The sequence below is a fragment of the Felis catus genome, chromosome F1 (genome assembly GCF_018350175.1).
Source record: "Felis catus isolate Fca126 chromosome F1, F.catus_Fca126_mat1.0, whole genome shotgun sequence".
Classification (NCBI taxonomy): Eukaryota; Metazoa; Chordata; class Mammalia; order Carnivora; family Felidae; genus Felis; species Felis catus.
Genome location: NC_058384.1, coordinates 39271224 through 39286649, shown reverse-complemented (window position 1 = coordinate 39286649; position 15426 = coordinate 39271224). Strand labels below are relative to the sequence as shown.

The window sequence follows — 15426 nt, the reverse complement described above, 5'->3', positions numbered from 1 at the left end:
CATCATTCTACAGTGATGGTGGAAGTGAACTGGAAGGACAATGGGAAAGAGAATAAAGAAACCATCAGGAAAACTGCGTAGAAAATAGAGAGTGGGTAAAGGGGAAATAGCAAGCATAGCAAAATCATCTTACAGACTGAGCCATAGATGCATACAGCAAAATAACAATAATATTATTTATTATTTTTTCTCTTATGACCTTTTCTCCGTTGTCATTCTGTTTATCAGCTCTACTCTTGCTTAGTTCATTGATCTAAAGGATAGTGATCCTGGGTGCCTGGGTGGCTCAGTCGGTTGAGCGTCTGACTCTTGATTTCGGCTCAAGTGATGATCCCAGGGTTGTGGGATTGAGCCCCGCATCAGGTTCTGTGCTGAGCGTGGAGTCTGCTTGGGATTCTCTCTCTGTCTCTCTGTCTCTCTCCCTCCCTCTGCCCCTCTTCCCTGCTCATGCACTCTCTCCATGTATAAAATAAAATACAGGGATGCCTGGGTGGCTCAGTCAGTTGGGCGTCCGACTTTGGCTCAGGTCATGATCTTGCAGTCTTTGAGTTCAAGCCCCACATCAGGCTCTGTGTTGACAGCATAGAGCCTGGAGCCTGTTTCAGATTTTGTGTCTCCCTCTCTCTCTGCCCATCCCCTGCTCGTGCTCTGTCTCTCTCTCTCTCTCAAAAATAAATAAAGATTAAAAAAAGAAATTAAAAATAAATAAATAAATAAATAAATAAATAAATAAATAAATAAATAAATAAATAAAAAAGATAGTGATCTAAAGGCTTGAGTTTCTAACAAAGGCCTAACTTCATTTATGCTAAATACTACATTCTGTTTATCTTTTGGGAATCACCTGCTGAGGATGGGCTTGAACACCTGCTAGGAACCCTTGATTTGTACAGTTTCTCTTGGCTTATGTGGAACTACCATCTTGTCATAGTCCTTTGTCCTCTGGTCCTTTTGAGCAGCAGAGGGTGAATAGCTACTTCAGAGGAGAAGGCCAGAGAAGAACGAGTTTATTGTATCACAGTCCATTTTCTCCCTTTTGGATTCCCCTCTCTTTCACAAATAGGGCTGTTTTCATTAAAAATAAGTATTCTGAATTCCAGCTTGAAAAATCTTTGATTTTTATCAGACATGTTTTTATGAGTAAGGTTTGCCAGGGCCATCCTAGTTTATATCTGCTGTCTCAGTGTGATGAATAGTTCTGCCTTTCCTTTTCAAAAGTGTCCCACTTTGGACACTACATTATATGGCCATAGTGTTCATGAGGCGGGGTGGGGGGGATTCATTAACATGGGAGCACTTAGGAATTTATAGGTAATGTAAGTAAAGTAAAATTGATTTCTGCAAATATTGTTTTATTTAATAATATTTAAAATTTCAAGTAAGATTGGAGGATTAAGCCTCCTGTGGTAGTTATTACATATCAGATGTTGTTAATCATGCATCTTTTTACAAATATTTAGAATTGAAAGCGGAAATTGAAAAGCTAAAAGCTGCTCAAAGAAACAGCCGAAATATTGACCCCGAACGATATAGGCTGTGCCGGCAAGAAATTACATCCTTAAGAATGAAACTGCATCAACAGGAAAGAGACATGGCAGAGATGCACAGGTGGAATGTAGTCAGTACTTCAGATGTCAGGGTGTTGTCTGGAGTCATTGGACTGGTGGGGCTGGGGCTGGTGGAGAGGGAGGAGCTTGGGAGGGGTCTGCAGCTCTGTTTCTCTACTTTCTGTGTGAACAGAGCAGTCCATCCCAGACTGTCATTTGTTAAATATTCTGAAGTGGCTTCCTAGTCTTTATTGATGGTCTTTTGAGTCTCAGTATTACATGTCTGGATATTTTTAACTCTATTATTTTTGTCTTTGGAAAGAGCCTGGAAAGAAAAATTTGAACAAGCCGAAAAAAGAAAACTTCAAGAAACCAAGGAGTTACAGGTATCATTTCAACTCTCTAAACTGATTTGAAAATAAATAAAGATGACAGTAAATATGCAAATCTAATTGCTCAAATACTCATTGCATACTGACTCTGTACAAAGCAATACCATAAACAGAACTAGTATAAAGAAGTGTCGAGATAAAGATTGTGATGAGTTAGAGCCCATGGCTGTGTTGGAAAGTTAAAATAAACAAACCATCTAATTCTATTTACTTTGGTTCAACAAATATTAAATATTTGTGCTGTGCTGGGCATGGGGGTGGCCCAAGATGAATAAAATGTGGTTTTGGCCCTCAGAGAGCATGTGATCTGAAGGGAGGTTTACAAAATGTAAATAGATGACGGAAATGCAGTTTGACTTGACTCAGTTGAACCATATGACACTGCCATTTTTTAGGTAAAAAATGGTTGAACACTGGGAGGGTCATGGGGTCATGTGGTTCAATCTAATGCAATGAAAAGCGTATAAAAGGTAGAGAGCAGGAGATGGGAGGGAGTAATTAACTTTGATGGGGATGGTTATTAAGGAGGACTTAAAGGGAAAGAGACAAGATTTTGTTAGGCTACCAAAGTCAAGATTTCTAAGCAGGAAGTCCCATATTCAGAATCATGGAGGGACAACACAGCTTGGATGTTCACGGAATTAACTTGTATATTAATGCTGGTGACAGAGATTAGACTGGAGGGAGATGCAAGATTCAGATCATGACATAGTTACGAATTTGAATTTAGGTGACTAGGAGCTACTGAAGGGCTCTAAATGGAAAGGGAGTGACATGAGTAGATTTGTGTTTTAATAGATGATTCTGGTAATGGTGGATTTGCCGGAGGAAAGACTGATGATGTGTGGGGAGGTTATTCATGTAGGAGCCTGTTACCATGTTTAAGGCAAGAGATGGTAAGAGCTTGGAGGAAAGAAGTGGTGGGGGAATGTCTAGTGGAGGAGCTGGATTCATGAGATAGAAAGGCGTTAAAATTGATAGGCGCAGAGGGTGTTTTTCGATGTGTGTGTTGAGAGAAATGGAAAAGTAAAGAATGATGCCCAGGTTTCTGAAGTGTGTGCATTGCATTGTGAAATTATGAAGTCATCAGTGTGGTCAAAGAAGTCCGACGACAGTGGGTTAAAGAATGACTAAAGAAATAGAGCCATACATGTAAACCTGAAAACCTCAAGTGGGAATTGAAGGAATCAGGAAGGGGCTATGAGATTGTGGGGAAATTTTATTTTGTTCCTTTTGGTTTTGTTTCTTTAAAGGATGGAAGAGACTTAAACTTTTTTTGATTAATTAATTTATTTACTTATTTTTGAGAGAGAGCTAGAAAGCCTGAACAGGGGAGGGGCAGAGAGAGAGGGAGAGAGAATCTCAAACAGGCTCCATGCCGTCAGGCTCCGAGCCTGATGCAGAGCTTGATCTCAGAAACCATGAAATCATGACCTGAGCTGAAAACAAGAGTCAGACGCTTAACCCACTGAATCATGCACCCTGACTTAAACTTTTTTATAGGAATCAAAAGCCCTTAATGGAATGAGGTTCTAAAGGGAGATGGGAGAGCATGGGTCAAGGGCAAAGGTATTGGCAGTGAAGGAAACATTTCAAATGATTGGTAGGCAAAGTATCATAAGAATTGAGCGGAAGGGTGGAATATTCCTTGGTAGTAGTCAGTCCAGCTTCACAGAAGTGAGATTTGAGTTTTGAAGATTTGGCTTTGAAGCTTGGGCAAGATTTTGATAGGCAGAAAAAAGGAAGAGTGCATTCTAGGAAAGGAAAATTATGTGAGAGTAAAGGTATAAAAGTTTAAGGTGTGCTCAGAAGAGGATGTGTAGATCAGTTTTATGGGAGCAGGCAGTTTGTATAAGGTCATAGGGAGATAAAATTGGCAGCATATGTTATGGTTAGTTTATTGATTTTCAAGCTAAGAAATTTGTTTTATCCTGTGTAAACCGGAAAGTGATTGAAACTGACCAGGGAGTTGACATTTTGAGAATACTCTTTCAGGAGCATTAATTTGGTATAGGATGTAAGATGGACTGAAGACAGGAGGAATTGTTGACAGGGCGATCAGGAGGCTACTGCAGTCATTCAGGTATGAGGTGATAAGGGTGTGAACTAAGGTGATGGCAGCAGACACAGCAAAAGGAACTGACCCATTCTAAAGACAATCAGTCAATAAGAATAGGCACAGTTTGGGGATGATGGATTGTTGTATGAGAGGGCTGAGGATGGTGAAGATCAAAGAAAGGTTAGCATAACTCTAAAAGTCTAAGAAGTATGATGGTAAGAGTGATAGAGAAGTCATGAAGTAGAGAGTCTAAGAAACCTTTATTGAGACTTCACATACAGTGATTTTAATGTTTAACATAGACCATTTATTTTAGGTGGATTTAATAATTTGATGCTTGTCATTAAGGTTAATTTGTTTTCTCTGATCTCTGCTAGAAAGCAGGAATTACATTTCAAATGGACAACCATTTGCCGAACCTTGTCAATCTCAATGAAGATCCTCAGCTATCAGAGATGCTATTATATATGATAAAAGAAGGAACAACGACAGTTGGAAAGTATGGACCAAACTCAAGCCATGATATTCAGTTATCTGGGGTGCTGATTGCTGATGATCACTGGTATGTCATTCTTCTAAAAATAAAAAGGCACCTGTTCATTTTTAAATAGGCTTCTGTATCTTGGTAATGTATGGTTTCCTTCACACGAGGCGTTCATTTATACTGATTCTTTGGTATAATTCTTCGAGCGCATCTTTTAGCCAAGGCAAACTGACATTCTGAGTGTTTCGTAAGGAAGATAGGTTAATTACTCTCAGTGTGAGGTACAGTGTAATGCTATTTCTGTTTTGGTGTATGTGATCTCTTGGTTGAGGGATCATTTCTTTTCTTGGAATGATAATCATTGACATTAAACTAAACTTCCATCCATCTTTTTTTATTTTTTAAGTTTATTTTAAGTAATCTCTACACCCAATGTGGGGCTTGAACTCACGACCCCAAGATCAAGAGTCACATGCTCTTCTGAGTGAGCAAGCCAGGCACCCCAAACTTCTATCCATCTTACATGGCAAGATTTTTGGTTGGATTGACAAATTAAAAGTTTTTTGTTCGATGTGAATTTTGTTCATATGAATTGAATGATTATGTACATATTGTTGGGATGACAGTGTAAGTAAACTGTTTTGGCTCCATGTTGTTTTCAAGATTCATTCATGTTGATGTTCTTTTATTTTTACTGCTGTGAAGTATCTTATTAGGTGTATTTATCTATCTTTTATATTATTACAGTATATCTCTTGTCGATAGACATTTGGATTGTTTCTAATTTTTTGTTACCACGTTACTGCTGTGTCTATTCTTATACATGCCTCTGGGTACAAATGTGGAGAGTTTCTCTAGAGTAAGTTTCTCAGATGATAAACTGAGATGCGAGCCCTCAAGTGGTAGCCAGTAGGAACTTTGGAGGCCTGACCTACCAGACTGGTCATGTTTAACTGTGAGCAGCCTTTCCGTTTACCCTGATCTGCTGTATAAATATTATGATGGTCTAATTATGCTAAAATAATATTAATTTTTAAAGTTTGGGAAACACTCTTAGATTATATCTAAGAATACTTGAGATTATAGGATATGTTTTTATTCAACTTTACTTCAAAGTAATTTCAAATTGTTTTCCAAAATAATTTTCAATTTGTTTTCCAAAGTGTTTTCCAAATTAGTTTTCCAAAATTTGTTTTCTAAATTTGTTTTCCAAGATGATTATGAGTTTTTACTTCCATTGGCATTGAGAGTACCTATTATTCTATATCCTTGTCAACACTTGGTATGCTCAGACTTTAATTTATGCCAGTATGGTAGACATGATATGGCATCTCATTGTGGATTCTTTTTGCATTTCTTTGACTAATGGTCTTTCATGTATTGGCCATTTTAGTTTTCTTTTATTTTTTAAATGTTTATTTATTTTGAGAGGGAGAGAGAGAGAGAGAGAAAGAGCAAGTGGGAGAGGAGCAGAGAGAGGGGGAGAGAGAATCCCAAGCAGGCTCTGGGCTGTCAGCGCAGAGCCCAATATGGGGCTCCATCTCACGAACTGTGAGATCATGACCTGGGCCAAAATCAAGAGTCGGGCATTTAACCACTTGTGCCACCCAGGCGCCACTAGTTTGTCTTTCTGTGACTTGCCTATTTATGTCTTTTGTCTGTGTTTTAGTTGGATTGTTTTTTTACTTGGTAATTTGTAAGAGTTCTTTATATATTCCCATTGCCAAGCCTTTGTTTTGTGTGTTGCAAGTATCTTTTTTTTCCAGTGTGTAGTTTATCTTTTCACTCTCTTATTGTGCCTTAGGATGGATCAAAGTTCTTCATTTTATTGTAGTACATAGCATCAATCTTTTCCCTTTACAACAGTTGTGTCTTCTTTAAGAAATCCTTTCCACGCTGAGGTCATAGAGATGTTCTAAATTTTCTTCTAGATGTTTTGAAGTTTTGCTTTCACATTTAAGTCCTTTTTTTTTTATATGAAATTTATTGACAAATTGGTTTCCATACAACACCCAGTGCTCTTCCCAAAAGGTGCCCTCCTCAATACCCATCACCCACCCTCTCCTCCCTCCCACCCCCCATCAACCCTCAGTTTGTTCTCAGTTTTTAACAGTCTCTTATGCTTTGGCTCTCTCCCACTCTAACCTCTTTTTTGTTTTTTTTCCTTCCCTTCCCCCATGGGTTCCTGTTAAGTTTCTCAGGATCCACATAAGAGTGAAACCATATGGTATCTGTCTTTCTCTGTATGGCTTATTTCACTTAGCATCACACTCTCCAGTTCCATCCACGTTGCTACAAAAGGCCATATTTCATTTTTTCTCATTGCCACGTAGAATTCCATTGTGTATATAAACCACAATTTCTTTATCCATTCATCAGTTGATGGACATTTAGGCTCTTTCCATAATTTGGCTATTGTTGAGAGTGCTGCTATGAACATTAGGGTACAAGTGGCCCTATGCATCAGTACTCCTGTATCCCTTGGATAAATTCCTAGCAGTGCTATTGCTGGGTCATAGGGTAGGTCTATTTTTAATTTTCTGAGGAACCTCCACACTGCTTTCCAGAGCGGCTGCACCAATTTGCATTCCCACCAACAGTGCAAGAGGGTTCCTGTTTCTCCACATCCTCTCCAGCATCTATAGTCTCCTGATTTGTTCATTTTGGCCACTCTGACTGGCGTGAGGTGATACCTGAGTGTGGTTTTGATTTGTATTTCCCTGATAAGGAGCGACGCTGAACATCTTTTTATGTGCCTGTTGGCCATCCGGATGTCTTCTTTAGAGAAGTGTCTATTCATGTTTTCTGCCCATTTCTTCACTGGGTTATTTGTTTTTCGGGTGTGGAGTTTGGTGAGCTCTTTATAGATTTTGGATACTAGCCCTTTGTCCGATATGTCATTTGCGAATATCTTTTCCCATTCCGTTGGTTGCCTTTTAGTTTTGTTGGTTGTTTCCTTTGCTGTGCAGAAGCTTTTTATCTTCATAAGGTCCCAGTAATTCACTTTTGCTTTTAGTTCCCTTGCCTTTGGGGATGTGTCGAGTAAGAGATTGCTATGGCTGAGGTCAGAGAGGTCTTTTCCTGCTTTCTCCTCTAAGGTTTTGATGGTTTCCTGTCTCACATTTAGGTCCTTTATCCATTTTGAGTTTATTTTTGTGAATGGTGTGAGAAAGTGGTCTAGTTTCAACCTTCTGCATGTTGCCGTCCAGTTCTCCCAGCACCATTTGTTAAAGAGGCTGTCTTTTTTCCATTGGATGTTCTTTCCTGCTTTGTCAAAGATGAGTTGGCCATACGTTTGTGGGTCTAGTTCTGGAGTTTCTATTCTATTCCATTGGTCTATGTGTCTGTTTTTGTGCCAATACCATGCTGTCTTGATGATGACAGCTTTGTAGTAGAGGCTAAAGTCTGGGATTGTGATGCCTCCTGCTTTGGTCTTCTTCAAAATTCCTTTGGCTCTTCGGGGCCTTTTGTGGTTCCATATGAATTTTAGGATTTCTTGTTCTAGTTTCGAGAAGAATGCTGGTGCAATTTTGATTGGGATTGCATTGAATGTGTAGATAGCTTTGGGTAGTATTGACATTTTGACAATATTTATTTTTCCAATCCATGAGCAGGGAATGTCTTTCCATTTCTTTAAATCTTCTTCAATTACCTTCATAAGCTTTCTATAGTTTTCAGCATACAGATCCTTTACATCTTTGGTTAGATTTATTCCTAGGTATTTTATGCTTCTTGGTGCAATTGTGAATGGGATCAGTTTCTTTATTTGTCTTTCTGTTGCTTCATTGTTAGTGTATAAGAATGCAACTGATTTCTGTACATTGATTTTGTATCCTGCAACTTTGCTGAATTCCTGTATCAGTTCTAGCAGACTTTTGGTGGAGTCTATCGGATTTTCCATGTATAATATCATGTCATCTGCAAAAAGCGAAAGCTTCACTTCATCTTTGCCAATTTTGATGCCTTTGATTTCCTTTTGTTGTCTGATTGCTGATGCTAGAACTTCCAGCACTATGTTAAACAGCAGCGGTGAGAGTGGGCATCCCTGTCGTGTTCCTGATCTCAGGGAAAAAGCTCTCAGTTTTTCCCCGTTGAGGATGATGTTAGCTGTGGGCTTTTCATAAATGGCTTTTATGATCTTTAAGTATGTTCCTTCTATCCCGACTTTCTCAAGGGTTTTTATTAAGAAAGGGTGCTGGATTTTGTCAAAGGCCTTTTCTGCATCAATTGACAGGATCATATGGTTCTTCTCTTTTTTTTTGTTAATGCGATGTATCATGTTGATTGATTTGTGAATGTTGAACCAGCCCTGCATCCCAGGAATGAATCCCACTTGATCATGGTGAATAATTCTTTTTATATGCCATTGAATTCGATTTGCTAGTATCTTACTGAGAATTTTTGCATCCATATTCATCAGGGATATTGGCCTGTAGTTCTCTTTTTTTACTGGGTCTCTGTCTGGTTTAGGAATCAAAGTAATACTGGCTTCATAGAATGAGTCTGGAAGTTTTCCTTCCCTTTCTATTTCTTGGAATAGCTTGAGAAGGATAGGTATTATCTCTGCTTTAAACGTCTGGTAGAACTCCCCTGGGAAGCCATCTGGTCCTGGACTCTTATTTGTTGGGAGATTTTTGATAACCGATTCAATTTCTTCGCTGGTTATGGGTCTGTTCAAGCTTTCTATTTCCTCCTGATTGAGTTTTGGAAGTGTGTGGGTGTTCAGGAATTTGTCCATTTCTTCCAGGTTGTCCAATTTGTTGGCATATAATTTTTCATAGTATTCCCTGATAATTGTCTGTATCTCTGAGGGATTGGTTGTAATAATTCCATTTTCATTCATGATTTTATCTATTTGGGTCATCTCCCTTTTCTTTTTGAGAAGCCTGGCTAGAGGTTTGTCAATTTTGTTTATTTTTTCAAAAAACCAACTCTTGGTTTCGTTGATCTGCTCTACAGTTTTTTTTAGATTCTATATTGTTTATTTCTGCTCTGATCTTTATTATTTCTCTTCTTCTGCTGGGTTTAGGCTGCCTTTGCTGTTCTGCTTCTAGTTCCTTTAGGTGTGCTGTTAGATTTTGTATTTGGGATTTTTCTTGTTTCTTGAGATAGGCCTGGATTGCAATGTATTTTCCTCTCAGGACTGCCTTTGCTGCGTCCCAAAGCGTTTGGATTGTTGTATTTTCATTTTCGTTTGTTTCCATATATTTTTTAATTTCTTCTCTAATTGCCTAGTTGACCCACTCATTCGTTAGTAGGGTGTTCTTTAAACCTCCATGCTTTTGGAGGTTTTCCAGACTTTTTTCTGTGGTTGATTTCAAGCTTCATAGCATTGTGGTCTGAAAGTATGCATGGTATAATTTCAATTCTTGTAAACTTATGAAGGGCTGTTTTGTGACCCAGTATATGATCTATCTTGGAGAATGTTCCATGTGCACTCGAGAAGAAAGTATATTCTGTTGCTTTAGGATGCAGAGTTCTAAATATATCTGTCAAGTCCATCTGATCCAATGTCTCATTCAGGGCCCTTGTTTCTTTATTGACCGTGTGTCTAGATGATCTATCCATTTAAGTGGGGTGTTAAAGTCCCCTGCAATTACCACATTCTTATCAATAAGGTTGCTTATGTTTATGAGTAATTGTTTTATGTATTTGGGGGCTCCGGTATTCGGCGCATAGACATTTATAATTGTTAGCTCTTCCTGATGGATAGACCCTGTAACTATTATATAATGTCCTTCTTCATCTCTTGTTACAGCCTTTAATTTAAAGTCTAGTTTGTCTGATATAAGTATGGCTACTCCAGCTTTCTTTTGGCTTCCAGTCGCATGATAAATAGTTCTCCATCCCCTCACTCTCAATCTAAAGGTGTCCTCAGGTCTAAAATGAGTCTTGTAGACAGCAAATAGATGGGTCTTGTTTTTTTATCCATTCTGATACCCTATGTCTTTTGGTTGGCGCATTTAATCCATTTACATTCAGTGTTATTATAGAAAGATACGGGTTTAGAGTCATTGTGATGTCTGTATGTTTTATGCTTGTAGTGATGCCTCTGGTACTTTGTCTCACAGGGTCCCCCTTAGGATCTCTTGTAGGGCTGGTTTAGTGGTGACAAATTCCTTCAGTTTTTGTTTGTTTGGGAAGACCTTTATCTCTCCTTCTATTCTAAATGACAGACTTGCTGGATAAAGGATTCTTGGCTGCATATTTTTTCTGTCTAGCACCCTGAAAATCTCGTGCCAATTCTTTCTGGCCTGCCAAGTTTCAAAAGAGAGATCAGTCACGAGTCTTATAGGTCTCCCTTTATATGTGAGGGCACGTTTACCCCTTGCTGCTTTCAGAATTTTCTCTTTGTCTTTGTATTTTGCCAGTTTCACTATGATATGTTGTGCAGAAGATCGATTCATGTTACGTCTGAAGGGAGTTCTCTGTGCCTCTTGGATTTCAATGCCTTTTTCCTTCCCCAGTTCAGGGAAGTTCTCAGCTATTATTTCTTCAAGTACCCCTTCAGCACCTTTCCTCTCTCTTCCTCCTCTGGGATACCAATTATGCGTATATTACTTCTTTTTAGTGTATCACTTAGTTCTCTAATTTTCCCCTCATACTCCTGGATTTTTTTATCTCTCTTTTTCTCAGCTTCCTCTTTTTCCATAACTTTATCTTCTAGTTCACCTATTCTCTCCTCTGCCTCTTCAATCTGAGCCGTGGTGGTTTCCATTTTGTTTTGCATTTCATTTAAAGCGTTTTTCAGCTCCTCGTGACTGTTCCTTAGTCCCTTGATCTCTGTAGCAAGAGATTCTCTGCTGTCCTCTATACTGTTTTCAAGCCCAGCGATTAATTTTATGACTATTATTCTAAATTCACTTTCTGTTATATTATTTAAATCCTTTTTGATCAGCTCATTAGCTGTTGTTATTTCCTGGAGATTCTTCTGAGGGGAATTCTTCCTCTTGGTCATTTTGGATAGTCCCTGGTGTGGTGAGGACCTGCAGGGCACTTCCCCTGTGCTGTGGTGTATAACTGGAGTTGGTGGGCGGGGCCGCAGTCCGACCTGATGTCTGCCCCCAGCCCACCGCTGGGGCCACAGTCAGACTGGTGTGTGCCTTCTCTTCCCCTCTCCTAGGGGCGGGATTCACTGTGGGGTGGCGTGGCCCGTCTGGGCTACTTGCACACTGCCAGGCTTGTGATGCTGGGGATCTCGCGTATTAGCTGGGGTGGGTAGGCAAGGTGCACGGGGCAGGAGGGGCAGGCTTAGCTTGCTTCTCCTTAGGTGATCCACTTCCGGAGGGGCCCTGTGGCAGGGGAGGGAGTCAGATCTGCTGCCGGAGGTTTGGCTCCGCAGAAGCACAGAGTTGGGTGTTTGCGCGGAGCGAGCAAGTTCCCTGGCAGGAACTGGTTCCCTTTGGGATTTTGGCTGGGGGATGGGCGGGGGAGATGGCGCTGGCGAGCGCCTTTGTTCCCCACCAAACTGAGCTCTGTCGTCCGGGGGCTCAGCAGCTCTCCCTCCCTTTGTCCTCCAGCCTTCCCGCTCTCCGAGCAGAGCTGCTAACTTATGTCCTCCCAGACGCTAAGTCGCGCTTGCTGTCGGAACACAGTCCGCCCGGCCCCTCCGCTTTTGCAAGCCAGACTCGGGGGCTCTGCTTGGCCGGCGAGCCGCCCCTCCGCCCCGGCTCCCTCCCGCCAGTCCGTGGAGCGCGCACCGCCTCGCCGCCCTTCCTACCCTCTTCTGTGGGCCTCTCGTCTGCGCTTGGCTCCAGCGACTCCATTCTGCTAATCCTCTGGCGGTTTTCTGGGTTATTTAGGCAGGTGTAGGTGGAATCTAAGTGATCAGCAGGACGCGCGGTGAGCCCAGCGTCCTCCTACGCCGCCATCTTGACTGTTGACATTTAAGTCCTTAAGTAGTTCTGGGGTTTTTTGTTTGGTGTGAAGTAGGGATCTAAATTCATTTATTTCTCATGTGAATCACCAATTCTCCCAGTATCATGTATTAAATAGTATAATTGCTTCTTTTGTGATCTGTAGTGTTCATATAAAAAATTTCCAAAAATATGGGAATCTTTTTCTTCTCACTAATACTCTCCATAGTCTTAATTATTTGAGCTTTATAATGTCTGTGTATCTAGTATGGCAAATCCCCTTCTTCAGGTCCTTTTGTTCTTCTATTAGTTCACTGCTTTCTATAACAAATAAATCTCCTATTATTTACACCAGTGGCAAAGATACATGACATAATCCCAAAGTGTTAATAGTCCAGTAGGGGACTAGGAAGTCCCCTGCTTGCCTGGCAGTCTGTATTTCCCCTTTTAGTACACTCATCACTGTTGTCTTACTCACCACACAGTGAGCTTTATGACAGCTGGGTTTGTGTCTGTCTTCATTGCTGAGACATATCTAGTACATGGGGGCTTAATGAATGAAAGAACTTCAGTAGCTATCAATGTGTATTAATGTTACACGGGTCTTGCATTCTTAGTGCTTAGAAGTAACGTCCACTTATAGTTTGAATCCTAAAGACAAGCTTCTAGCATTTAAAAAAAATTGTTTTTAAGTTTATTTATTTTGGGAGAGAGAGTGTGGGAGGGGCAGAGAGAGACGGAGAGAAAGAATGCCAAGCAGGCTCTGTACTGATGGTACAGAGCCTGATGTGGGGCTTGAACCCACAAACTGTGAGATCATGACCTGAGCCAAAACCGAGTCAGACACTTAACCGACTGAGCCACCCAGGCACCCCAAGCTTCTAGCATTTAAGTTGGTCCTTGAAGGGTGGAAGCGATAACATTCTTCCTATGTTGAAGAAATGACTCAAAAGAGAGAAGCTGATGTCAAGGCAAATTCAGGGTTCTGATATGGATGGTTGAGTATAAGATAGGATTCTTATGGGGAAACAGTGATGGATAAAGAATGTTGGTGGTTGAAGCCAAATTGTGGAGAGTTCAGAATGCCAGGCCAAGGAATTTTGATGTTAGAGTAGATAGACCTAGGAGAGAGAAGGAATCAGAACAAGTAGATATTGTTTAAATCTTTACCTAAGACCCTAGACTGGTAGGAAGGATGTATTGCTTAGGGGTGAGCTATTCCTTCCAGATTCTTTTCTCTAGATGCTCCATTTGAACTGTTATTCTTTAATTATAGATCTTGGAGCCGAATCAACAGCTAGAGGTTTTGGGTTAGGACTCAGCTTTTGCTGCTGTTTTTTCCTCTCTGTCAGGTTCATCCAAAGATGACTTTGGAGTGTCTTTCCTATTCTCTAAATAAAAAGACTCAAAGGAACATGTAGCATTTATAGCTGATTTTCCATAGTGTCAGGGTTCAGTTAATTAGATTTAAGGAGTCTAATCTAAGCATCTAAGTGCTTCCATGCTTTTCCTTCTGTATTACCCTACTTTTCATGAGAAGAGAATGTTTGTTTTCCTATGCATCTTTAAAACTCCTACATAAAACCAGAAATTAAAAAATAAAACACTTAAAACTGTTTCATTCATAGGTCACTATTGTCAATCTTCTAATGTTTTTTCCTTCAATTTATTTCATTTTATTTTTGGGGAGAGGATTGGTATTTTTTTAAAGTAGTCGTTATCAAAATATATACAGTGAACATCCTTCCTACCACTGGTGGACAGAATTGCTAAATAAGCCAGGCTTTTTTTCACCAAAAGTTCAAAATATAGTTGGAGGAAAATAAAAGAATTTTAAGCTTTTTTGGTCAGAAATTGATGTGAACCTTAACACCAAAGGAATAGCCCAAGCAGGATGATTTCATATTGCCCGTTTATTACTTTTTCATCTGTCTTGTAATTATAACAATGTGCTTCTTATCTTAACAGTATTATAAACAATTCTGATGGGATAGTGAGTATCATCCCAGTTGGAGAGGCAAAGACATATATAAATGGAAAACATATTTTGGAATCCACAGTATTACATCATGTAAGTTAGCTGGTGCTAAAAATATAACAAATTGTTTCACTTTGGGCAAGTTGTTTAATTCATGTGAATCCCAGTTTTCTCCTAAGATAAGGTAGTGAACTAGATTAAGGATTTTTTAGTTCTAAAATTATCTTTTCTATTAATTTACTAATTGCCTTTGTATAAAGACACAGGTTGTATCACTGTAAACCAGTACCTGAAGAGCTGACCACTGATAACATCATTATATGTCCAGTAAAGAGCTGGGCTTTGGAATTAGGCCAGACAAGGTTGAAGCCCTGGTCATTTGCTAGGTGATCTTTGAAAAAAATTATTTAACTAGGGTGATTATATATATTACCCAAAGCGGGACACTTTTGAGAGCATTTTCTTTTCTTTTCTTTTTTTTTTTTTTTAAATTTTTTTTTTCAACGTTTATTTTATTTTTGGGACAGAGAGAGACAGAGCATGAACGGGGGAGGGGCAGAGAGAGAGGGAGACACAGAATCGGAAACAGGCTCCAGGCTCTGAGCCATCAGCCCAGAGCCTGACGCGGGGCTCGAACTCACGGACCGCGAGATCGTGACCTGGTTGAAGTCTGACGCTTAACCGACTGCGCCACCCAGGCGCCCCTCTTTTCTTTTTTTTTTTGATGTTTATTTATTTATTTTTGAGAGAGAGAAAGCATAGGCCGGGGAGGGGCAGAGAGAGAAGTAGACACAGAATCTGAAGCAGGCTTCAGGCCCTGAGCTGTTAGCACAGATCCCGATGCAGGGCTTGAACCCACAGACCATGAGATTATGACCTGACCTCAACCAACTGAGCCGCCCAGGTACCCCGAGAACATTTTCAATAATTACAGTGGGAGAACAGGCATAAACCAGTGTGTTGCAGACAAAGCAAGACCTTTGGTCACTTCATATATATCCTACTTTTCGGGGTAGGGGAGGCTTAAATGAAATAATGTATAGTTCTTAACACTGTTTGCAAATTGTAAACTCAGCAAGTGCTTATTGTTAATTAAGTTCTGTGCTCTTT

The 15426-nt window shown here is 40.0% G+C and overlaps 1 protein-coding gene across 2 annotated transcripts in view; it reads left to right on the top strand.

Annotated features, from left to right (window-relative positions):
• KIF14 (kinesin family member 14) overlaps positions 1 to 15426 on the top strand; it is a 62889-nt gene that overhangs the window by 14488 nt on the left and 32975 nt on the right. For both annotated transcript variants that reach the window (XM_045048806.1, XM_045048807.1), the window contains exons 12-15: positions 1461 to 1608; positions 1870 to 1933; positions 4376 to 4560; positions 14307 to 14409. In XM_045048806.1, the coding sequence (XP_044904741.1) occupies positions 1461 to 1608; positions 1870 to 1933; positions 4376 to 4560; positions 14307 to 14409 (500 nt within the window). The remainder of the gene's footprint in view (positions 1 to 1460; positions 1609 to 1869; positions 1934 to 4375; positions 4561 to 14306; positions 14410 to 15426) is intronic.